This window comes from Ailuropoda melanoleuca, chromosome 3 (assembly GCF_002007445.2).
Source record: "Ailuropoda melanoleuca isolate Jingjing chromosome 3, ASM200744v2, whole genome shotgun sequence".
In the NCBI taxonomy this organism is placed as follows: Eukaryota; Metazoa; Chordata; class Mammalia; order Carnivora; family Ursidae; genus Ailuropoda; species Ailuropoda melanoleuca.
In genome coordinates this window covers 25,644,120-25,668,322 of record NC_048220.1, presented here as the reverse complement: position 1 = coordinate 25,668,322, position 24,203 = coordinate 25,644,120, and the positions used below count along the sequence as shown (strand labels likewise).

At 48.7% G+C, this 24,203-nt stretch overlaps 1 protein-coding gene across 3 annotated transcripts in view; it reads left to right on the top strand.

The window, feature by feature from the left end:
• The window catches only part of SPOCK1 (SPARC (osteonectin), cwcv and kazal like domains proteoglycan 1), a 500,255-nt gene that overhangs the window by 335,210 nt on the left and 140,842 nt on the right, over positions 1-24,203 (top strand). For all 3 annotated transcript variants that reach the window (XM_034656051.1, XM_034656050.1, XM_034656049.1), the window contains one exon: positions 9,064-9,178. In XM_034656051.1, the coding sequence (XP_034511942.1) occupies positions 9,064-9,178 (115 nt within the window). The remainder of the gene's footprint in view (positions 1-9,063; positions 9,179-24,203) is intronic.

The following is a 24,203-nucleotide window of genomic DNA, read 5'->3' as shown; positions in this document are numbered from 1 at the left end:
TGCTTTTTATGTCTTCTTGTTTCCCTAGGTCATAGAACTGGTCTTAGGTATTTTCAGTAATTCTGTCTCCTTTGTTCAGAAATGTCTCATGAATAATTTCTGCCAGTTATCATGAAGTAGAACCCAATGGCCTTTACTATTATGGTGTGTTAATGAATTCTGGCCATTCCGATGGATGGGAAGGTCAAGACTTCCCTGTGGTTGATGTCTTGTCCCTCCACTGAGAACTGAGGTCATGCTCAGGTCCTATTGCTTGTGTCACTCATCCCATCCCATGTTGCCTCCACGTGTCATGCATCTCCTCGTCAGTGACATGGGCCATAGATAGGCTTCACAGAGCACCTCACAGAGGGCTTAGTCAGGTAAGCATCTGCCTTCGGCTATGATCCCAGGGTCCTGGGATCGAGTCCCTCTGCCTGCCACTCCCCCTGCATGTGTGGTCTCTCTCTCTCTCTCTGTCAAATAAATAAATAAAATCTTTTAAAAAAAAAGAATACCTCACAGAAGGAACCACAAGGCTCACCTGGTCTGTGTTGTTTTTCAGGTCAGAGAGAACATTACGTTCCCTGGGTATGAGCATCACCTTGAAAATAAAGTTTGACTTTCATATTCATTGTAAAAGTAATATAAGCTTACTCAGATGTCCAACATTCTGGCTTTGCCTTCTGATAGTACAATGCTTTCTTCATAGTAAGAAGTTCTTTTGGGGGGGATCCTAGAGGTGACATTCTTGGGGGAGGGGGACAGAGGGGTTCAACATGCTACTGCTTAGTACTACAGTTGTCACCTTTATCCCCATCGTAAGCTGTTTTCATGAGTGGCCTAGTGGCTCTGAGCACTAGCTTTGGTGTGAGACTCCTTTAGTTTCAAGTCCAGACTTAACCAGCTATGAGACCAAAGACAATTACTTACCATTTCTGTGTCAGTTTCCTCGCTGGTAAAGTAATACCGAACTGATCTCTGCATCCGTCTCTTCATTGGTTAGTTAGAATAATAGTACATTACTTTACAAGTTGGCATATGTCACCGTTGCCATGGTCAGCCCCTTAAATGGATGCTGCATTATATAATAAAATGCTCCCTCTTTCCCTTTCTTTCCACTTAGTTCTCCCACCTGCTCCCCTTTATCCTCCTTCCCCCATCCCACTTTTGTAGGGAAATTGGCAGAAACGTTGAGTGAGGGTGCTTGTCTTTACTGTCCGAGAGCACCTGGGAAACAAAGGAAGGTATAGGATGATAGCTTTGAGAAGGGGGGATTGGCTGGCCATGCTCATAGAATTTTGTGGCTTCTGATTTTCCAGAACATATTTCCGCTGTTGCTCTAATAGGACCTCTCTTCATGTGTTCTTTTCTAATGATCAGGACTTGTGTATCAGCCATGTTGGACTTAGCAGCAGTTGCTTGTAATGTCTTGTTTTGCACATGTCTTGAAAGGCAAAGCCCTTTCTAGCCAGGCATGTGGTGTCCTTAACTTTTACGCCTAGGAGGTAAATTCCAAATCCTCACGGGGCTGGACACTCGCTCTTGCTCCCAGTGATGGTCATTACTTCATTGTTGCCTTGCTGCAGGCAAAATTCTCTAAGAAGCAGAGACTGCTTTTTGCTGGTGATGTTTGTAAACCCCTCGGTGACAGGCTGCAGCGGTGTTGGCCCCAGGGGCATAGGGAGTCTGAATTCATTCACAGGTTATGCAGGGAAAGCCCCAGGAGGGAGAGGGCAGTGGAGAAGCCGAAGGTCCTGCTGTGTGAGTGGCTGGAGGCTAGGACTTTGTAGACAGAGGGACTTCTTAAGGCCAGCAGGAGAGCAAAGGGAAAGAGATCTCCTTTAGAAGCAGATAGATTTGGTTTTGAGTACTGGCTTGGCCATTTATTAGCCATTTATTAGCTGTGTGGTGTTGGGAAGTTACTTTGCCATTTCAAATATTTTAACTTGCTTTTTCACTTAATTTGTTATAAACATCTACCTGTGTAAGTGCCTATCGATGTACTTCCTCTTTTATAAAAGCCAGGCAAGATTTCATGAAGGCATGTCCTGTAAGTGAGGTCACTGTTTCCCTGTAGATGGTGATAGGGACTGAATGTTTTGTATGCTGAAGCCTTAACCCTCACTGTGGCTGTATTTGGAGGCAGGGCCTCTAAAGAGGTAATGAAGGTTAAATAAGATCATCAGGGTAGGGCCCCGTACCTATGGGATAGGTATCCTTATAAGAAGAGACATCCCAGAGCTCCCTGGCTTGCTCTCTGTGTGCACTGAGAAAAGGCCACACAAGGACAGAGTGAGAAGGTGGCTGTCTGTCCGCAAGCCTGGAAGATCTCTCACAAGAAACTGACCATGGCGGCAACTTGATCTCAGATTTCCCTGCCTCCAGAACTGTGAGAAATAAAACTCTGTTGTCCAAGTCACCCAGTCTGGGGTATTTTGTTCAGGCAGCTCAAGTAGGGTAAAGTAGATGGCCGTTCATGCAGCCGATGATTTTCCCTTACCGTTGACCATTACGATGTACATTTTTGCCTAACGTGTTGACTTGCTGGCTCACAAGATATTTCTTTTTTCTCTCCTTTCCTTTTAATACTAAAATTTTCCTATATACCAAAAAGTTGAGGGAGTAATATAATAAACTCCTGTATACCCATCCACCACTATTTAAAATTGTTAGCATTTAGGGTCTTGGCAGATTAATTGCCCTCCAAAAAAGGCTGTTACAAGCTTATACCATCCTAGCCCCTACCACCCCACCACACACACACACACACACACACACACACACACACACACACACACAGTGTAAGAGAGGATGCTTTTAGTCTTAACACAGAAGAGAGTTCTCAGGTCCTTGGTTTGAAGGGGAAGAAAATAACTCTTCTCAGGAGGGGTGCCTTTGGTAAGATGCATCTTTTTATCTTCGGCCCCTTTGTCCTCATGCGTCCGTGTTCCCACCCACGGCCATTCCCCCATCCTTGGGCATACACGCTCAGCCGTCTGTACCACTCAGCTGCCTGGCTGACTTAGCCACATAGCCCGTGGGCCCCTTTGTTCGGCCTCTGAACATGGCCGGTGCCTTGCATGGAAAACTGAAAATGGTGACAGAGGTCTTCCCAACGGCCATTCTTCTCTGGTTCCAGCAAAATTCTGTAGGCGGAATCTTCTCTTTTGTATTCCGTGAGGCTCTGTCGTCAGCTAGTGAACAAGCCCCTCCGGAGAGGAGAGAGGAAGCCAGATGCATGCACAGGTTACCATGGGGACAGACAAGCTGTAATAAATGTTTGGGATCTTAGCTTGACGAGGTTTTAGCAGTTTGGAGTAACTTCTTTGTCATCCATCCATTAAGTCACTCCTAATGAATCACCGGGAGCGTCTGCTCTTCAGATGAACTGCGGCCGAGCATGATGCAGGCAGAGAGCGGTCTTAAAAGCAACAAGGAGACAACACACATTCATTAATTTGTCAACTTTTTGTAAATTGAGTGGCCTCTTGTCTGCGGAAGTTTCCTGGAGTTAACGGTGTGGCCCACAACTTCAGTGGCTGTTGTAGACCATGTCTTGGCTCGTTCAACTCAGTGGGTAGGCTTGTTGCCTCCCAGAATCCTGTGTGGCTTCTTTCCCCAGAGGTTCCAGAGCTGGCCACAGAGACCCCCACCCTGAGACCCCTTCTTATTTGGAGGGTGAGAGTATGCAGCTTGTCTCTTCTTACCAAAGTGCTACTTTGGCTGAAACAGGTGTACCTCCTCTCCACTACGTCAGCGTGGGAGGATGCTCCAGAGGTCACTGGGTGCTGCCACGTGTGTCTCGCTGTGGCACTTGGAGGGCTGTGGTCCTCTGGAGTCCTCCCCGTGCTTTCATGGCCCTTCCTGGTGATGCTGTAACCCCTTCGTGTTGTATCACATACCACCCCTGCTCCAGCCTGTCAGGAGCCCAGCGAGACACTTCAGTTCCCCAGACTTGCCTTGATTACTCTGGGAAGAAAGGCACCTCCTACCTGGAATGTTATTCTTCATCCCATCACCTGGCTTGAACCCATTTTCTAGAGGTGTCTGTCAAGGTAGTCTCACCTCCAAAAGGCTAGGTGAGGTACCCTGCCTTCTCCCCTCACACACTGAGCTTCTCCTCCTCTTGCCTGTCCTCCCTGTGGAGCTGTGAGCCTGGGGAGGCCAGGATGCGGTCCTGTTCCCTCTGGAGGTGCCAGCCTCCAGCCTGCACAGAACAGAGGTTCTGTGGGTGTTACTGGGATACATCCAAGTGTGTGTCAGTGCCCCAGGTGACTCTCAGGGACTCTGTGGCCCACCCACAAAATGGAACATGCCCTCACTCAGTGGCTCTGAGGTGGTCTCCAGCTCCACTCTCGCAGGGGTTATAGCCCTTTGCCCGTGAGCTTATGGGATGTGCCCACCGACAGCGAAAATGTTGGTTCTGGATTTGAAAATCAATGTAGCTAATTAAAAAGTAACTCGAGGGGCGCCTGGGTGGCACAGCGGTTTAAGCGTCTGCCTTCGGCTCAGGGCGTGGTCCCGGCGTTATGGGATCGAGCCCCACATCAGGCTCTTCCTCTATGAGCCTGCTTCTTCCTCTCCCACTCCCCCTGCTTGTGTTCCCTCTCTCGCTGGCTGTCTCTATCTCTGTCAAATAAATAAATACAATTTAAAAAAAAATAAAAATAAAAATAAAAAAATAAAAAGTAACTCGAACTGGAAAACAAGTTTAGAAACAATTAAGATAATTAAAATATCACGACCTTAATTGAGACCAAGCAGTGAGCTTAAAAACTAAAATGAATAAAAATGACATGAAGCCTGTAATGAACTTGCTTTTGAATTCAGTGTTTCCCACCTTACCACAACTCTCTTCAAATTAATTTCTCCTTTTCTTCTTGGGAAAAGTTTTTGTAAAAATCATTAAATGAACTAATTGGACATGTGTTCTGTGCCAGTGGACCCTTGACTGGTGCTGGGGCTTGGGCAGGAGAGGTGAAATGAAGCTCTCGTCGGTGAGCGCTCTGTGTCAGGGACGCTGGCCTGGCGTGGCCCTCAGAAGTCCTGCGGGCATCGTGAGCAGAGCGGTGCAAGGGTCTGGGGCTCTGCTGTCTCGCGGGCAGTGCTGCATCCTATTGCCAAGCACACGTGTGGTGGGAGAGAGAGAAACTTGGAGCAGAGGCTCCCGAAATCATTAGCACCTTGATAAGGAAGCTTCTAGGTCTGCTCCCGGTTATCACTCACACTCAGCTCGCTCTCCCTACCTCCTTCCTTGCACAATCTCCCTGCCCCTTATTAAAGGGCCTCTCAAGTGCCACTTATTATTCTGATCTGTTATCATTCCCTTTAGAAAGTGGAGCACACAGCCTTGTCCGCTGTGGCTGTTGGCTGCTCTCCAGTGTCACCATGAGCCTGGGGGTGCTCAGAAAAGCACAACTGAGAGGTCGCATTTAAAGGGACATGACACACTCCCTTCACCTTCCTCATCCCCTCTCAATCTCAGTGTTGCTGTTTTTCAGACACAAAATGCACCATGGTGATTAAATGAACGCCGACAGCTTGATTTATTACTGTTTTGTTGTTCTGCGAAGTTCACTTACTCAAAATAATTCGCATACATGTTTGAAGTATTCAGACCCTGATAATTAATTTTTAGCAGACTTTATTTCTATATGCAAATTGTTAAGTATGTGTATGGAGTTAAGGGACTGATTTTTTTTGTTTGTTTTGAAGATATATTAGCTTCGAGAATGGGAGGAGCGTGATCTCTATAGTAGTTAGCCTAATGGTAGTGTGCCACGTGGCAAGGCTGCAGAAAGAGAATGGACCAGAACAGGAGTTTGTGGAGTTAGCTGGAGGGTTACTGCATTCAGAGGGAGTGGGCAGAGGGCGCAGTTGCCCAGGGCCGGGCACCTCCCCTTCTCCGGAAGCCCTGGGGCTGTGTGAGGCCCGTGGGGGCAGTCCTGCGTGGGCCGTCTGGCGTGGGCACACCAGATTCCCTGGACACCCCTTACTTAGACCCCTTGAGTCTCTTTCTGCCCTGAAGATGTCCCAAGAACCCAGTGCACTTGGGCTCTCTACTGGGTGCGAGGTGCAGCCCCACAGTCAGCTCCTCAAAGGACACCCTAGGTGATTCTTAGGCTGTCGGCCATTGAAGGTGAGGAGTTTGCATTCTGGAATCAAACGACCAGGTGTCCCATTGGCCTCTGCACCTCTCCCATCGGTGACTCCCCTTTAAGACCTTCATTTGTAAAATGGGTGCGTTAACAGCAGCCACCACTTTAGGTAGTTTCGAGAATTAAATATGGTAATCCAATTATAGGGCTTGGTTTTTGCCTGCATGTCTGGAAGCAGTGGGTAAGTGTTAAGCTGTCCTTGTTATTATGAAGGCTTCTTTTTCATTCTGGGGACAGAATGCTCGAAAAATGAGCAAACACCTACGTGGTACGTAATCTATACCAAGTCTGTTTTAAGTACTCACAAATATTAACTCGTGGTCCTCCTGACAACCCAGGCAATAGCAGATGGCGTTACCCCCACTGTGTAGAAGAGGCAACTGAGGCACGAGTGAGGTGCAGAGCCGACATTCAAACTCAGAAACGCTGGGCCTGGAGCCCGCTCTTCCGTACTCCGCGTGGCTCGCGTTGTTGCCCTGAGATGGCACAGTCCATGGCGGACATCTGGGCATGTGGGTTTGCCTACAGAAAGAAAGAGAACCCCAAGTCCGGCCCTGAAGGTGGTCACGCAGTACTCCAGATTCTGCTATCCATCACCTTGTCGGTTTCCACCACTGCTGCAAACTGCGGTGAAAATCCCCCAGGCTCTGCAACACTGAGCACCTGTCAGGGAAATGCCGAAGCTGGTACTTGGCGGGGGCTGCCTGTGGTCTGGTCCCCGAGTTTCTGGAGCTCCATAGCGCCTGACCTCCTCCCACGGTGAGGAGGGGCCGCGAAGGATTGGCGTGGTTGTCATTAGCGGTCATCCCAGTCATTCTGCAGGTTGGCTTAACTTTGCGTGAGTCTTGGAAAGCAAGTCCGAGTTGGCTGGGCAGCCACTCTGGGGTTGGGGGTGGCACACACTGCCCAAGGAGAAGACCAGGGCCTGAGGCCACACCAGCCTCCTGGCTTCTCATGTGGATGTCCCCAGGACCGACAGCATTCCACCTAGAACTGGGAAGTCCCTGCTGTGAGTTTCTGGAAGGCCCAGCCTTGGGAGACTCTGAGAGCCGACCCAGGCCCCTCTGTCATTCGCCGGCCAGATGCAGCCCTCAGCTAAAGAGTTCAAAGCGAACGCCCTGAGCCTGGGGCTTGAATCAGCCTCTTTTCTCGTCCTGCAGCTCATTTCCCTCTGCTAAGCTTCAGGCAGCCGGGCAGTCCCTCGGGGACTGGGCTCTGCCAGTTGACTCCCCTGGAACTGGGACCCCAGGCTTTTTGCTGACTTGACTGGCCTAAAAAATGCACCTGCTTGTGTCGAGGGCGGGCTGGAGCTGCTGCCGCGGAGGGCGCCTCCCCGAGCTGTTCACACAGCACAAATGCCTCCGGCTGCTGCGTGTTCTGATGCCCTGAGACGGTGCCCGCAGCCGTCTGACGAAGGTGGTCTTGAGACTTTGGGCCTGCGTGGGCTGAGAGGAATCAGGACTTCTCTAAGCGCGGGGGTATCGTGGTCGCTGAGGGACCCAGACGTGGCGGGGACGATGGCATTTCTCAAGGCAGGTTTGCTGTCCCTGCTCGGGGTGCCAATTTGTGCAACCAGGTATCTGTGTGGGGAGGACATGGGGAAACGTCACCTCCTGTGGCCGTGGAGAGAAGTTATGAAAGATTTACTGCCGAAATAGGCTTTGGGCCTGGAGCTGGGAGATGGCACAATTGCTTTTCTTTTGCGGAGAATTCCCTGCGGCCTCTTCTCTGCTATGAGCAGCTGAGGAGCGTGTGTGTTTCTGAGCTTGTGGAGCTCTGATGAGCCCAGGGCCTGCTGCTCAGCCCATTCTGGGAGACGTTGTGGTTGAGGAACTGCTGTGGCGGGAGACCCTTTCTCCACTGCCTGGGTTGAATCGACATTGCCTCCCTGGCCCCAATCCTTCCCACCAGCAGGCCACACTGACTCATCGGATGGAGTGTCCTGCAGCGGCCCAGACATGTCTCCCTGCACTGGCCTGCCCTGGTCATCGTGCCTCGATTGCCCCCACACTCTGCCCCTCCTTCAAGATCCAGTTCACGTATTAATGCTTCATTAATCCGTGCCCCGGGAATTGATCTCTTTTTTTCTCTCGAGCTCTGTTATCATGTCATATGCCCATCGGGGCCCTTATCTCCTCCCACCTCGCACAATAAATATTTATGTATCAGCTTGTCCCCCTCCTTATTAGATTCGGAACTTCATGGGGCACAAAACAGTCCTGCGTGTCCTCAAGTTCTTCACAAAATTTAAAATAAGCTCATTGGGGCGCCTGGGTAGCGCAGTCGTTAGGCATCTGCTTTCGGCTCAGGGCGTGATCCCGGCATCTCGGGATCAAGCCCCACATCAGGCTCCTCCGCTGGGAGCCTGCTTCTTCCTCTCCCACTCCCCCTGCTTGTGTTCCCTCTCTCGCTGGCTGTCTGTCTCTGTCAAATAAGTAAATAAAAAATCTTAAAAAAAATAAAATAAAATAAGCTCATTGATGCACACAGTCCATGTGATTGAACCAGAGCCAAAAATCTCTGTCCTCAAGGACTTTTTTTTACATTGTAGGAAATAAGTAAAGGTAGGCATGGATGAAGTCAAAAAAAGCAATTGCAGACAAATAACCAAAGGGGGAAAAGTAGCTCTTGGTCCTTGGAGCATGTAAGATTTTAAAGGATTTTTAAAGTAATTCCTGCCCGAGATGGAGATGCTGAAACTCCCCAAAGCACAAAGGAATCACTATCTTGATGTCAAAGAAGAACGTGTACACAGACACAGAATTCCCCCTGGTTTGGGGATTCATTCCAATCCCCATCAGCCTAAGAAAACAGCACGGAGTGCAAACACATGGTCTGTTTATGCCCCACTTGTTTATTTGAGTAGGAAGAGAAATTAAATTTCCCTGGAGGTCCTAACCTCTTCTCGTTCTTTTTGTCTCAGCCCTGGACCCATCCAAAGACCCCTGCCTGAAGGTGAAATGCAGCCCTCACAAAGTATGTGTGACCCAGGACTACCAGACCGCCCTATGTGTCAGCCGCAAACACCTGCTGCCCAGGTAAGGCCGGGAGGCACTCTCCAGCTGACGGACCTGGGGGTACCCAGTCTCTGACTCGGGGACAGAGGGCAGGGGGAGGAGAGCAGATGCTTCTGTTACCATTTTTTAAAGAGATTTTATTTATTTGAGAGAGAGAGAGCATGAGTTGGGGGCAGAGGGAGAGGGAGAAGCAGACTCCTCACCGCTGAGCAGGGATCCCAACGTGGGGCTTGATACCTGGACCCTGGGATCGTGACCTGAGCTGACGGCAGACGCTTATCCAGCTTAGCCAGCCAGGCGCCCCTCTGTCGCCCTTTTATATGGTGTTTGGTGCCTGTAGTCCTGCTGGGTATGCAATTCTCAAGCGCAGATTTCTGAAGAATTTCAATATCTGTATTTGCTTTAAATCAACTTTATGTGTCTCTGAGCCCGCATCTGAGCAGATGAACAAAAGATCCCTTCTTGGTCATTGTGGGGGCCATTCCTCCTTCCAGAGTGACTGCAGAGATCCAGGAAGCTTATGGCCAAGGAAACAGGGTTGGGGCCTTTAGTCTCCTGGTTGCCACTGACCTGCTCACTGTGATAAGCCTTTGAGGTTCCTTGAGTTCTGTGGGCTGTCTGCTCTTATGCCCATATAGGCTGTGGGCATCTTTGTCAGGCTGGGCGTCCTGGTTTGGGGTCTTTCCTCCCCAGGACCACCACACCACCACTCCTCCCGAGAACATGCCTTACTATTTTCTCAGGCTGCAGCACTGAACTCCCTTCTTCCCCAGCCCAGGGGGAAGTAGGGCTCTCCACTCTCCTTTAGGATCCTGAAAGCCTTTGCCTCTTACCCTCTCCCAGCTTTGTCCATCCAGTGGGCTTAGGCTTTTGTAGATGACAGAAACAACCTGTGAGTTTGGGCTACTTGTGCCTTCAGTCCTACAGAAATATTCGAAGCAAGAACCAGCACACGTGTGTGTGTGTGTGTGTGTGCACGCGTGCATGGACACACACACACACACACACACACACACACACGGCTTTCTTTACCAGTGCAGTTGGGTTGGTGGGGGTGGGAGAAGGTGATTTCAGTGCCTATTCTCCTTTTTTCCTGTACAGTGGAGAGGGGTAGCCATGGGCATTGGAATCATGCGACCAGTTTTGGATCTGACCGTGTGCTCTGTTGTGCACCTGCACCATGCCATGACCTCAGGCAAAGAACTGCCTTTCTGGGACTTGATTCCCACTGAAATGCACCTCCTATGACTTTTGCTTGTTAGCTCTTTTCTGACCCTGGGACCATGTGGGATGTCCTGTTCCTTCCTGCACTTCATGAAGTCTAAGCAGTGCCGGTCCCTTTGGCTGCTCCTCTTGGGACGTGTTCTGATTTACTTCAGTCCCCTCAGTTGTTTTCTCTGAATCCGCCCAGGAAGCTCCATCGTGGTCCTGTAGAGAGACTGCCTGGGGCAGAGCCCTCACCCCTCTGCCTCTGCAGAGCTAGTCCCTGCAGCTCCTGACCCAGCCTCTGTGGTCACCTAAAAACAATGATCTTTTGTAAGACTGATGTGCAAGGTACAACGTGTTTTGCTCTTTCCTGCAGACTGGAGTGTTCTCCCTGGAAGTAAAGGTAGATCTCATCCCTGAACCCTCGCGTGTTCTGGGCATGGTGCTCAGCACCACATCCTTGAGTTCTTCCAGCCATTTCGTCAAGTTGGTATTTATTTTGTCTCCACTCTGAACACGAGAGAAGTGAGACACAGAGGCAGTAGCGATTGGCTTAGATACCCAGGAAGTGGCAGGCATGATTCAAACCCAGGACTCTCTGGCCCCAAAGCTCATGTTTCCCATTACTACCGTATGTTGGCCTCTCCCTTTGTCCTGTCCTTGTCTATCCATTCATTCACTGTCATTTAACAAAAGGGTATCAAGTACCTACCATGTGCCAGGCTTGTGTTACACACTTCACTACCCTCGAGGAAAATCAAGTTTGCTGTGGAGCGGGATATAAAAAAAAGTTGGTTGTTGCTATTACTAGAAAATGTTCTTAAGGCATACAAACTCTGAGAAAACTAGCCTAGATTTTCCTGCTGCACATGATTTCTTCCTTCTCTGCAGGTGGTAAGATGGGCCTCTTTTGCCACGAATACCCAAATAACCTTTTTGGGTTAGTGCTCTAGGTTTCTGCCGTCTGGTTGTGTATGTGTGTGTATGGGTGTGCAAAGTGGATAGTCTATTGCCTGTTTCCTCCTAGAAGATAGCCCCTCTGCAAGTGCCACACAAGAGATGGTCAGCGTTGTGCGCCAGTCTGCGCAAGGGGGAGGCAGGAACCGGGCATGTCCAGGTGTAAGCAGTGTGCGTGGCACACCGTGTTTCCGTGTGGGAAGTACCACCACTTGTTTGCTTGTGTTCAAAGTGTAATCCTCATCTCCCACCTCTCCTGGTGGCCACAGAATGACAGTGACTCAGAGCAGGGATTTGGGAATGAGCCCAATGTGGGCTCTGTTCCCAGGCTGGCTGCTTCCTGGCTCTGTGACCTTGGCGCCTTACTTCACCTTTCTGAATTTGTGCTTTTTCATCTGCAAAATGGCTTTAATGAAAACACTTACCCATCCCTCGTTCCTCTTCATTGGGATACATCCTCCAGTGACTCTCAGAGAGTTTCCAGGTCGTAAGTGTTACTAGTCCTTGCACGGGGTATTTCGTGCACGCACATCCTTGTGTGAGAGTTCAGTGAGACGCAGCTGCGTCGCAGATACAGTGTAGCATCACGTGGAGATGGCTCGTCTTCCAGTTGCTAAAACAATTACGATCGTAGTTACTGTTATTGTCTCATTCATTCTGGAAGGTCAGCCAGGAAACCCCACAGTAGCGTGCTCCTGAGAAGAAGGTAACCCGCTCCAGGTGCCCTGCCTCCTTCCCAGCGTGACTCTGCCCGCTTTGCCTTCTTTCTGGAGGAAGCTGTGAGGTTTAGCATGAGGATGACAGTGTCATTTCTGCTGCCCTCTTTGTGATTCACAGCAGGTAAGGACTAAGAAGACGACTGCATTTCTCATGATAGGGACCTTTTTGTTCATTGGAAAAACAGCCCAAAGAGGAGGCTGTGATTGAGACAGGATGCCCACTCCCTGAGCGGGATTTAGGAGGTGGTCTGAGCCAGGGCGGCTCTGCAGTGGTGTTTGCTACAGCTGGCCCCCCCCCCCCCAGCTTCCTCTCCGCAGCTGAATCACTCGTCCCCCGCCCTATCAGCGGAGCACACACCTCTTCTTAGGGTCTTGGATATCTTCCCGGATGAAACATCTGTCCTGCCACATTAGACTTCAGGGGTCCCCTCTGACCAAGGAGACGGTGTTGACAACTCTATTTATTCATCAATCAGGGAAGTAATCTTTCTCTCCGTGAAACATCTGTAGACAGTCCCCTCAGCCAATCTGGCCTCTGCGGCAGCTCAAGAGGCAAATCCCTCCTGCTGGATCGTCGGCAGTGCACACACACGGAGAGGCGGCTGGGCCCGCTGTGGGCTCACGACGAGGCTACAGATTTAGGCTGTCTTGTCAAGTGGATTGAGACAGAGGACAGTGAGCACATCAGCGAGAGAATTTCATTAGCTTTCCTTGCCTGTGGCATCTGAGTGAGTGGAGAAGCTGTTTGACATTCACGTCTGTGAGCACGGAGTGTCTGGGCGGACGGGCCAGCGTTTGGGTGGGGAGCCCAGTGGGGCAACCGGCCTCCCTCAGCTGGAATCCGCCTTTATTAGGGTGGTATTCGGATTTGGGTTTGCATTTGGTTTCACCTAGAGGCCTCAGCTAATCTCACATTCTCTTTGGAGAATTCTCCTTGGAGACTCTTTGTTTCATCTCTTCCTGCAGTCAAGCCACACTGAGCGGGCTCGGGAGAGGGTGAATTCTTGGTAGTGTGTTCACCTTTTAGGTTCTCCAAAGGGGCCATTTATGCACTGAAGAGCCCTATGAAGGCTGCCCAGAGCCGGAAAGCCTTCTCTGAGATGACTTTTTAAAAATATCTTAATTGATTTTTGGTATAACAATCTTTAATGCTTTTTACAGCAAACATGAAAAATACAGAAAGGTAAAAAGGAACAGGAAATAGGCAATGGTTGCAGAAGCTAAAAATAGTAATTAAACATTCTAGCATATCTCCTTCCATTCTTCTTTCTAGTCATGGGTTTTATCCATTGGTTTGTTTTTGTTAAAACTTGATCAAGTGATGCCTATCCTATATATAAAGATTTGTGTTGGGCTCTCTTCAGTTAGTTTTTATAAATGAGTATTTTCAGGATACTACAACTCTTTGTAGATACAAATTTTATAGACCGTCATAACATAGTATACAGAAGATTAACTTGAAATGCATCATAGACCCAAATATGAGTTAAGAATATAAAACTTCTGAAAGAAAGCAGGAGTAGTAACCTTGGGTTTGACAGAGATTTCTTAAACAGGGCACAAAAAAAGCATAAACTATAAAAGCAAGAAATAATAATGATAACATATTGCATTTCATCAAAATTAAAAACTTGATCTTCAGACATAGTAATAAAAAAGCCATACTAAGAGAAAATATTTACAAAACACAGGTCTGACAAAAGGTTTGTATCTGGATTATACAATGAAATCATATGTCCCTACAGAGACTGACTCATGAATATTCGCAGCAGCTTTACTTGTAATAGCCAACAGCTAGAAGCAACCCCAAGCTCTGTCAACAGGTGAATGGGTAAACAAATTGTGGTACATCCATATAATGGATTACTACTCAGCAATAAAAAGAGATAGGCTATTGCTCCATGCAATAGCATGGATAAATTTCATAATAACTATGCTGAGTGAAAGGTCATAGTCCAGAAAAGAGTCTATACTCAATGATTTCTATTGACCTGAAATCCTGGAGGATGCAAGCTAATCTGTGGTAACAGAATGCAGATCATTTGTCTGTCGTCTGGGAGAACAGGTCAGTGGGGTGTCTGAGCATTCTTTAAAGCTACATAACGCAGAGTGGATCTTTAGGGAAATAGTCACACTCTGGCCTTAGATGCCAAAAATCCCACCGGCAAAAGAACTCATTGGGGGAAGAAGAGTTTCTAATGCAGCAATGTGTTTTTTTTCCTGACTTAGGTTTTAGAAATGTTTTTTTAGACTTTAAAAAAGAAAATGCCCTCTCAGGAAACAGCGATGGACGGAAAGTCGTGCAACCCACAGAGGGCTCTGCTTGTAGGCATTCTGTGCCAGTCAAGATGGCTGCTTCTGATTTATTGCTCTGGGTGGGCGGGAGCTGGGGGTGGGATTCTCCCTACAGAGCGATGAACATTGATTTTACCTCTCTGTTGCCATTGATTTTCATTTGGAGAATGGAAAATTGAAGCATTTGTTTTCAGCCTTGCAGACAAGCTGCATTCTCGAATTCTGCAAGTGTATTGTGAACGGGAGGAAAGGGTGTCAGGATGGGACTGAGAATAGCTGAGTGTACCCTTGGAAGCCTTCTGGGAGCAGTGGGAACTAATCTGTTTTTAAATAAGGAGCCCACGGCCAGTCTTCCCAGTGGGCTAGGCCTCTCTAACGTCATGGCCCTTTATCTCCACTTCCTAATTATCTGGAATAACAACGAATTCTCTGCACCGGCGAAGAATTCAGATTGAGTCCAGGCTCGTGGCGCTGTAGACCAATCTGAGAGCTTTCTGTCTTTTATGTGAACTTGGAAAAAAAGAATCAAAGTGTTTGAGGTCAGAAAGAAGTACATGACAGAATGTGCCTCAAATACCAAACTCTCAGAGGATATTTGAAAGGATGATGGTTATTTCATCTCAGTTTTGTTTTACAACAAAGCACTGCCTCCTGCTACAGGGGCTTTGGACGGGTTGATTATACGTACACATATCTGTCTCGCTTTGGAAGACATACGGCTGCGAGGAAAGAGGGGGATTCCTAGGTGTCTGCATGGCGATCTGGTACTTCGCAGCTCAAGGCCTCGCCAATTACCAAAGTGTGATCATGCTTGCATTCCTTATTACGTTTTCATCTTTTCTTTATAGAGCTCACACTTTTTCTCCAAGGGGCCATGCATTTCCTTGTGTTTTGTTTTAACCTCAAGGGATCTTCCTTTTCCCTTCTCTGGGCCTGGGTAGAGTGCTGATGAGGGCTTGGTACTGTTTCTAGGCTGTTGGTGGAAGTTATGGAGCTGAGTTTTGGGTTTGAGCCCACTTCTTCTTTTTTTTTTTTTTAAAGATTTTATTTATTTATTTGACAGAGAGACAGCCAGAGAGAGCACTCAAGCAGGGGGAGTGGGAGAGGAAGAAGCAGGCTTCCAGCAGAGGAGCCTGATGTGGGGCTCGAGCCCAGGACTCTGGGATCACACCTTGAGCCGAAGTCAGACGCTTAACGACTGAGCCACCCAGGTGCCCCATGAGCCCACTTCTAAATCAGCCACCTTATTAAACAGGAAAACCGTCACTGTGATCTCTTTACTCATGGTTCCTGAGGCAAACAAAGGGTGAGTGGTTGGTTCAAGATGCCACTTCTTGACCACCTACCATGTTAGACACACTTGGCAGAACGGACCTTGCTGACTTCTCACTGTAGTTGGATAGGTCTGTGTTATGATCTCCATTTTTACAGATGGGATTATCGAGGTCCAGTCAGTAACTCCTTTCCTGGCAAAAGGCCCATAAGGGGCAGATTTGAACCAGAATGGAGGAATGCCACATGGCCGCCTCTGCTGTAAGGGTCATGGGTGTGAGCTCTCACTTGCTAGTTTGCTTTTTCTATAGAGCTGAAGCCCACCAGTCACCCAGCCAACCTGCTGACCTGCTCCAGGCCCTAGAGGTGCTACGCACAGGCTCATGCCCCTCTGTCCCAACTCCTGCCACTAACAGAGCCGTCGGTGGGGGCATGGCTAACACCCCTTTCCTCCTTTTCTGTGCCCAAAGGCAGTAGTTCATTTTTCCCATCGGTGGTTTTTCTGAAAGTCAGTATTGAAACCACACATCACTTAAATGTAAGAGATATTTATTTTACTTTAAACCACAACCTTCCCCCCCCCCGATGGAAGTATTGTATGCCTCTGCCTAGAAGGACCTAGCTGCTCCTGGGACTTCAGTGAGAGATTTCATAACTCAAGCAAGCCAGTTACCTTCTCTGTTCCTTTGTTTTCCTCTCTGAAATTGAGAGTATTGATTACACAAGCTTGACGACCAGATCAGCAGAGAGTAAAAAGCAATTCATAATGGAGATGTGAGTCATTGTGTAGAATTTTTAGTCCCTTGGAACAAAGGAGACAGAGTGAGAGGCAGATCTTACTTTGTAAGGCAGACTAATGGGGGTGAGTTTTATAAACATTAAAATCATGATTGTCAGTAAAATTTGCCAGACCCACATTGGCCCTGCCTTCTTTTCCCTTTTTTTTTTTTTTCCGTCTTTAAACTTCACTGTCAGCACCCCACAGGTTATACCCGAAGATGGAGGGCAGATGAGGGCAGTTCCCGAATGAGCTCTCCCAGTGAGTTTGACGGCATTTTGCCTGGCTGGACAGTTGTTTCTGAGTGTGGCTCTTAAGGACCAGAGCCTCTGCTCTGCCAGAGTTCTCTCCGGCCCCCGCCACCCACGACTATGTGCTCCTCTCTCCCTCCCAAGTTGCACTGCTCGAGAAGCGCTTTCCAGAAAGGGTAGTTTGGATTTCCAGTTGACCCCAATGTATTGGATCCTTGTCTTTTTTTTTTTCCTTTTTTTGAGCCATGTTCTCTCTGTAGGAGATTGGAAAGATTTTATCATTGAATTCCTGGAATGTGCATATGCTCAGATACAAAGTTGTTGGAAAGCTAGAAAGCCACGAGTGTGTGGAGCTGGGCCAGACACGGACGTTCACACCGGCCTCTGGACTCCTCCATCTGTGTCTGTTAGGGAGCCTTCATGCACTACGCTGCTGTGTGGTTCTCCCCGGGGTGACAGGCTGCCGTTGTTCTCTTCATTGCTGTCCTTGCCTATTAAGAAATGGACAGAGAGGCATACTTCATGCATCAGTTTTAAGTGGATTAGAAAGAGGGGGTTGAGGTGGGTGTGCGGGTTTTGAAGAGGTAATCACTAGGTGTGATTTCCACCCGGGCTCAGGGCATGCTGGGAAGCACACAGTGTGAAGCATTACATTAGAACATTCACCCCTAAACACTAGGAAACAGATGAGCTCCAGTCCCCCTGCGACTCATTGAAGATGTTCCTTTGCCCACGCGTTCTGGGGGCCCTTTATAGTATCCAGAGAGGGGAGTATGCATGTGGCCTCTCACAAAACACATCATCTTTTACAAAAGGGGTCAGATTGCATTTTCCCACCTAGACTAACTTCTCCTTTAATTTTCTGAAATCTCTTTAATTTGCCTTTGTTTCTAATAAATCTGCTGTGGCCTGCTTGCTTTTCTGCCGAAACTCATCAAGTTCCCAACTCATAGGTTTTCAGTTTAGACATTTTATATCAGATTAATTCAACCAATGAACCATGAAAGACACTCTTTATGTGTCTGAAGAGTACACCACAGTAGGGCCCATCTGGGGGCACTGGCCATGTAGGTCCTGGGGCCAGAAAATGGACTCAGGATGATTTAGATGGGCATCTGAGGCTATCTTTAGAAGTACTTTTGTTTTAAATAGAACGTTCTCAGGCTAATGTCCTGTCTTTAATGTTCCTCATGGAGAGGATGGGCAGAGGGCGAGGCCGTCCATGCACAGAGGGACAGGAGAGATGAAAGTTAATTAGTTTGGGGACTTTGGTACCTTTCCAAGGCACTCCCTTAAATGATGTTTTTAATGGGCACACACTGAAAGGGATGTGGCTGTATTACTGAGTTGGGAAAGACCCTCCTTCCAGCCTTCCTGTCTGTCCGTGATCTTGCCAGAGCTCGACGTGCTGGTGTGTCCTGTTTTCCACTGAACTGGGAGAAGTGCTTTTCATTACCTGGTGGGAAAGAGGAAGCCCCAGCTCCAACATCCCCTGGCTATGAGTAATTCCCAAGTAGAGGGCAAGATGCAGGGCTCTGGTTCAGCCTGGAATTAGAGTCTTCCTCTTGGCACATGCCAGGGGAGGCCATCCGTGAATACAGCATTGCCGATAAAGGGCTTTAGGACTTGAGTCTCTACTGTCATAATTTTGGCAGGACTAGCCCTCAGAAAACAGTTCGTGTAGACCAGTGGTGGTGGGTTAAAGGTCATTAATTCAGAATCCATTAAGTTGGAGTCTGTGATTTCTTGATTTAACAAATATTTATGGTGTCTTCCATTTGCCAGACCTGGCTGCATGTTTGGAATTCTGTGATGAAGGAGCATGATCTAGCCTTACGGGGAGCAAAGTCTGCAGGAAAAAAGAGATAAAAAAGAAATTAAATATCTAATAAAGTGTCATAAGCACTAGATAGGATAAAAGCAGGGTGTCCTAACAGAATCCCTTTAGTTGGTTGAACAGGGGCTGGAGGGGGGACGTGTTGGGGAGGTACCTCTGAGAACAGAAGATGGAACAGCCTTTGGAGAGGTCCTGATTCAGGGAAGGGGACGGGACTTGGTGTGTAAAGGAGAGAAGAGGAGAGAGGCTTGTGCCGCAGGAAGGCAATGACGATGGATGCGTGGCTGCCTGAGATTAGAAGAGGTGGCCGGGCCAGAGCCTGCAGACCCTTGAAGGCCATGGGACAGGTTTGGCTCTCAGGCCACTTGAGAAGGGACATCTCGTGTAGCTTTAAGTGGGAGAGTGGCAGAATTGTGTGCCTTAGGATGGCCTGAGTTGTCTTGTGTTTCTGTTTTTTTAAGCCACACTGTGTGCTTTTTGAAAGAAGCCAGAGGCCTGTGTGTCTGTGTGCGTTCGCCTGAAGATCTCACTGAAGCTTGTGGCCTAGGAGAGGAGATTAGAGATGAAGATCGTATATAATCAAAGCCAGAAAACTACAAAAATGAGCAAGTCCCAACGTGTGTGAGCCACACTGTGCACACGTGCTCTTAGTGAGTGTGCAGCAGAGATGGGGGGGCCAGGGGCCAGGGCAAGGGTGCCCCGAAACCCATCTGCTCTGTAAGGGCCACTCTGCCCTTGAGACACTTTCCTACACTAAATCTCCATTTCCTTATTAAATGCTGACTTTCACACCAGCCCGTGGCATTGTGATAAGGAAGCAGTGGACAGAGTGCTGGCTCATAGTAGGTGCTCAGGAAAAGTTAGTCTCCTGTCTGAGTCTCTAGTCTTCAATGAGCATCTAGGCGGAGGAATAGTCCTTGCAGACAGTGCAGAGTTACTCAGGCCTACGCGAGGTCACACATGCCAAGGCCCTATTTTTAACGTTCTGGATGGTATCAGTTGTCATGATTAGGAAGTTCCCTACTGGGAGAGCGAGCCCTTGCTCCTCGTTGTGCTCGTCACCCTCACTTGCACTGCCCACCCTCCCTCTGGAGCATGAGCTCAGGTCTTGACACGTGTTCATGACATCGAATGGATGAACGAGTCACTGCAGCCTAGAAAGAAGCTAGAGGTGCAGGGCCAGGCTGGTGTCTTTCATTAGGAGCTCTGAGAGGTCAGCGAGCGAGTCACAAAGTGATGCTCCAAGTCACGTCAGGGCTGTTCATATGAGGGTGGGGTGTATCCCATTTCCCTCTGTAGAAGCTACCACGCTCTTGACCATGCAGGAAAATGCTCGGATGGCGCCTGTGAAACCCCACAGGGAAGCCGGAGGCAGTGTGTCAGTCCGGCGCGAAAGTGCTCTGTTATTGTAGAGAGGGGGTGATGTCCTCCAGACTCTGCGCTCCACCCTCACCTGGTGGCCTGCTCCCGGTGACTGGCAGAGTTTGCCTGCCTTTGCTGTCTGCTGAGGGGCTGAGCACAGCTAAAGGTCCGCCGCCCTCTGGGGCCACAGGCTTGGCCTTGGAGGGGATAAGGCGTCATCGTCTCATTGACCCCCTCGAGTCTCGCAGAGCTGGAGGTCTGTCCTTCAGAGGGCTGCAGAAGGGCCTTTGAATCTGCCTGTAGGGAGGAAGGAACACGTGCTGGGCACCCATTCTGAGAGCCGTCATGAGCAGGGCCTGCATGAGTTGGCACTTCTCCCTCGCAGGTCTCCTGAGAACAGCCTCAGTTCATCCTCCTCCTTCAAACAGGGGTCTTGCAGGCGCCAGATTCTCTTCTCTGTGAAGTCCGACTCCTCTTCGCTTGACCCATGTGACTGGCCCTCCCTGCCCCTCAGAACAAGAAGGGCTGCTTGCAGCCCGTGTTGCCCGCTCAGCCAGGAGGAAGCCCAGCGAGGCAGCAGGCATGTTCTTTTGGGTCCTTCTCTGAGCTGGGGAGAGGTCTGGTGCACAGGCAGCTTAGTGATGAGCTCCCTGCCGCTGGGAGGGGCTCGGGCCTCCAGTGATCAGAGCACAATGGGGTGACATTTGATTTCCTGCCAATCTACCTGCTCTCCAACTTTACCAGTTCTTCCCGTGCCGTTTTTTCACCTGGCGTTATGGGACAAAGTTGGATTGTTGCTCTCAATGACTCTGTTGATTACTTGTGGACCTTTGGTGTCATATCCAAACACTTAGCATCAGAGTGATACTTGGTAGATCAGTGCAGAGTGGAGGGCTGGGGAAATGCGGTAATGGGATAATGGTCCCAGCAGGATGCTGTTGATGGGAATGTAAATTGGTACATTTCTGGTGGGCATTTTGGCCTCATTGACCCCATGATTCCACTTTGGAAAATCTATCTCAGGGAAATAGAGATACACATTAAGATTTGTATACAAGAGTGTTTGTACACTTGATTACAATATCACAGAAATGGAAACAACCTCCTCATTGTCCAGTCATAGAAGAATGCTTACGCCAATCATCGTGTGCCTTCTGGAGAATCCCCGTCCTTCTAGGTGACCTCTGCCTGAACTCTTGTGGCATTGGGAGCCTCCTTCCCCAGCCTTCTCAGACAGACACTCTGTCTCTGTACGGCTCTCACTCACTGTGTGAGGTGTCTTCCTTACAGTGACTTGAATGGATTTTCTGTTGGTAACTTCTGTGCATTGGGCCAGGTTCTTCTGTGGATTAGCACTGGGACCTGCGGATGTATCATTCCCTGTGCCAGCACATTCTGGAGCGCCGCGGCTGCCCGTGGGGACGGCTGGGAACCTGCCTGAGGCTAGCTCAGGGCACATCCGAGGGACTTGGAACACAGGACAGACATGCTCGGAAGAAGGGGTGGGGTGTCTGGGATAACCTCAGGGGGAGGTAGCGTGTGAGGGGGTGCTTGGGGAAGGGTGGGAGGACCGTGGCAGTGGAAGATAAGCGTTCAAGAAGACCGAGGCCAGTGGTTAGCCTTAGTTCCCAGCCATGTATCCAGAAAATTCCCCACCAGCGAAGGCCACAAAGCCTTGTCAAGGCTTCGGCTTCTTTCCTGTGACACTGTGACAAAAGCTTCCAGATCAGGGCAAAGTTACGGTGCTGATGGGGCTCTTTCTGCCTCCCTCAGCGCTTTTGGGGCATAGCCGGCCGGCTGTTGGCGGTGAGTGGATGATGGCATTCAGCTCCCCAGATGTCGTGTGCCTGTCAGCTTCCTGTCTCCAGGCCTGTCCTGCAAACCGCAGTGTCCCCCATGTCATACTGTCTCCCCACTTTTGCTTCATTTCACTAGCTTGTTCTTCCCAAGGTAGATCATGCGTGGCCAGGACAGGGTGCTTTGCTGCTGGTGCCTAGAAAATAAATGTGGGTATTCTTTCTCTCATACCCACGCCCGTAGTCATGAATTGTCCCCCCAGGAATGCCAGCACATGTTTTCTAAGATTTGAGCAGAGCCAAGGTGGAGTGGCGTGTGCCTGCATGTGACCTTGTCTGCACACCTGGGCTTACAGACAATTAGCTGGAAGCTGTGTTTGCAGAACCCTCAGTTCTTCTGGCCCCTCCTGCAAAGAGTCAGGATTATAAGTGCTCAAGGAAGGAAGCCAAATGAAATTCTCGGCCTTGGGCTGGCTTGCTTATCATTTGATTTTTCCCAATTAGTGTGTCCATTTGCTACCGATTTCCACTAAGATCTCAGGGCTGGAAAGGGACCTCTCTTTGTTGGGCCAGTACACAAAGAAGAGCAGGAAAACAAGAAATCAAACAGGGATGCCGAAGGTCAGTGGGTAATAGTCACAGTTTCTTTGGTGCCCCCTTTTAGGAAGAAATAGATTTTTAAAACTGAGTACTCTGCTATCCACTGTTCTATGGGAATAAAGAAAGCTCAACTGTTCACTTTTATTTCCCTAATAGCTTGCCATTACACTGCTGGCTTGGCGTTTTTCTTCACAAAGCACAATCTTAGTTGGGTCCTGTGTGTGTGTGTGCATGTGTGTGTGTATGTGTATGTGTCCACGCATGCGGACTGTCGATGCTTGTAGGTCCCCATGGCCACGTTCCTGCACCAAGATGAACTCTGATTTCAAACCCCACTGTGTCTGCCTCCCAGAGCCCCTTGGTGCCCCTGGCCGAGCTCTGTCACCCTCTTTTTTTTTTTTAATGATTTTTTATTATATTGTTAGTCACCATACAGTACATCCCCGGCTTCCGATGTAAAGCTCGATGATTCATTAGTTGCGTATAACACCCAGTGCACCATGCAATACGTGCCCTCCTCTGTCACCCTCTTAATGGGCGATGACTGCAGACCAGAATCTCCAGCCTGTTAGTGCGATTTACATAATCACGTCAGCCGGCTAATCTTCCTGATCTGGTCAGGAAACACCGATCGTGGTCTCAACTAAAAGTCGGTTTGACGAGGATCCCTGGACATAGATACTTGGTTTCAAGTATAAGGAAATGTTGATTTCAGGTAATGTCTAGAAATGTGAGAGAGACGAGAGATCTGTATTATCTGGCAAGTTCCTTTTCTTCCTGCCCTTTGTGAGCTTTTGGCCACACACGTGGCTCTGACACTCATAAATGGAGAGATGGCTGGGGGGTGGGGTTCCGAAATGGACGGCGCATTGCTTTCCGCGTGGAGATGTTCTTGGATAAGGTAGGCGTCTGTGAGCATCTTCAAGATGTAGGAAGGAATAAAGGAGTTAAGGTAACACCTCCCTCACATCAGTGCAGGTGTTCAGAGTGATTAAATATGATCATTACCCTTTAGTAATAGTGGTGACGTGTGATGTGAGTTAGACAAGTCTGTCAGTCACAATGCTAGCATCGGCTTTGAATTCTTTGCCCAATTTCTAGCACGTAGCAGGTATTTACTGAGTGTTTATTGAAAAAGTAAAGATTGTGTTTAGAATCCTAGCCGCGTTTAGAATGTTTATACCTTCAGTTCTGATAGCTTTCCTCGAACAAATGTTCCGCATAATTTGGAAATTTAATTCAGATACAGTGATCTGACCCATTAGTCTGCCCTGAAACCTTTGAGGCCCAGTCACCTTTATCTAGGTAAACTAAGTCCCTTTTTTCCCAGCAGGGAGAGAGAGAGAGACTGGAAGCAGGGGGAGCCCCAGGCAGAGGGAGAAGCAGACTCCCTACTGAGCAGGGAACCCGATGTGGGGCTTGTTCCCAGGACCCGGAGATCATGACCCGAGCCAAAGGCAGATGCTTAACTGACTGAGCCGCCCAGGCATCCCTAAACCACCCCAGCTTCTTTATTTTATTTTATTTTTTTTAAATGATTTTTTTTATTATATTATGTTAATCACCATACAGCACAACCCCCGGATTCCGATGTAAAGTTTGATGCTTCATTAGTTGCATATAACACCCAGTGCACCATGCAATACGTGCCCTCCTTACTACCCATCACCAGTCTATCCCATTCCCCCACCCCCCTCCCCTCTGAAGTCTTCAGTTTGTTTCTCATAGTCCATAGTCTCTCATGTTTCATTCCCCCTTCTGATTACCCCCCTTTTCTTTATCCCTTTCTTCCCCTACCGATCATCCTAGTTCTTATGTTCCATAGATGAGAGAAATCATATGATAATTGTCTTTCTCTGCTTGACTTATTTCACTTAGCATTATCTCCTCCAGTGCCGTCCATGTTGCAGCAAATGTTGAGAATTCGTTCTTTCTGATAGCTGAGTAATATTCCATTGTATATATGGACCACA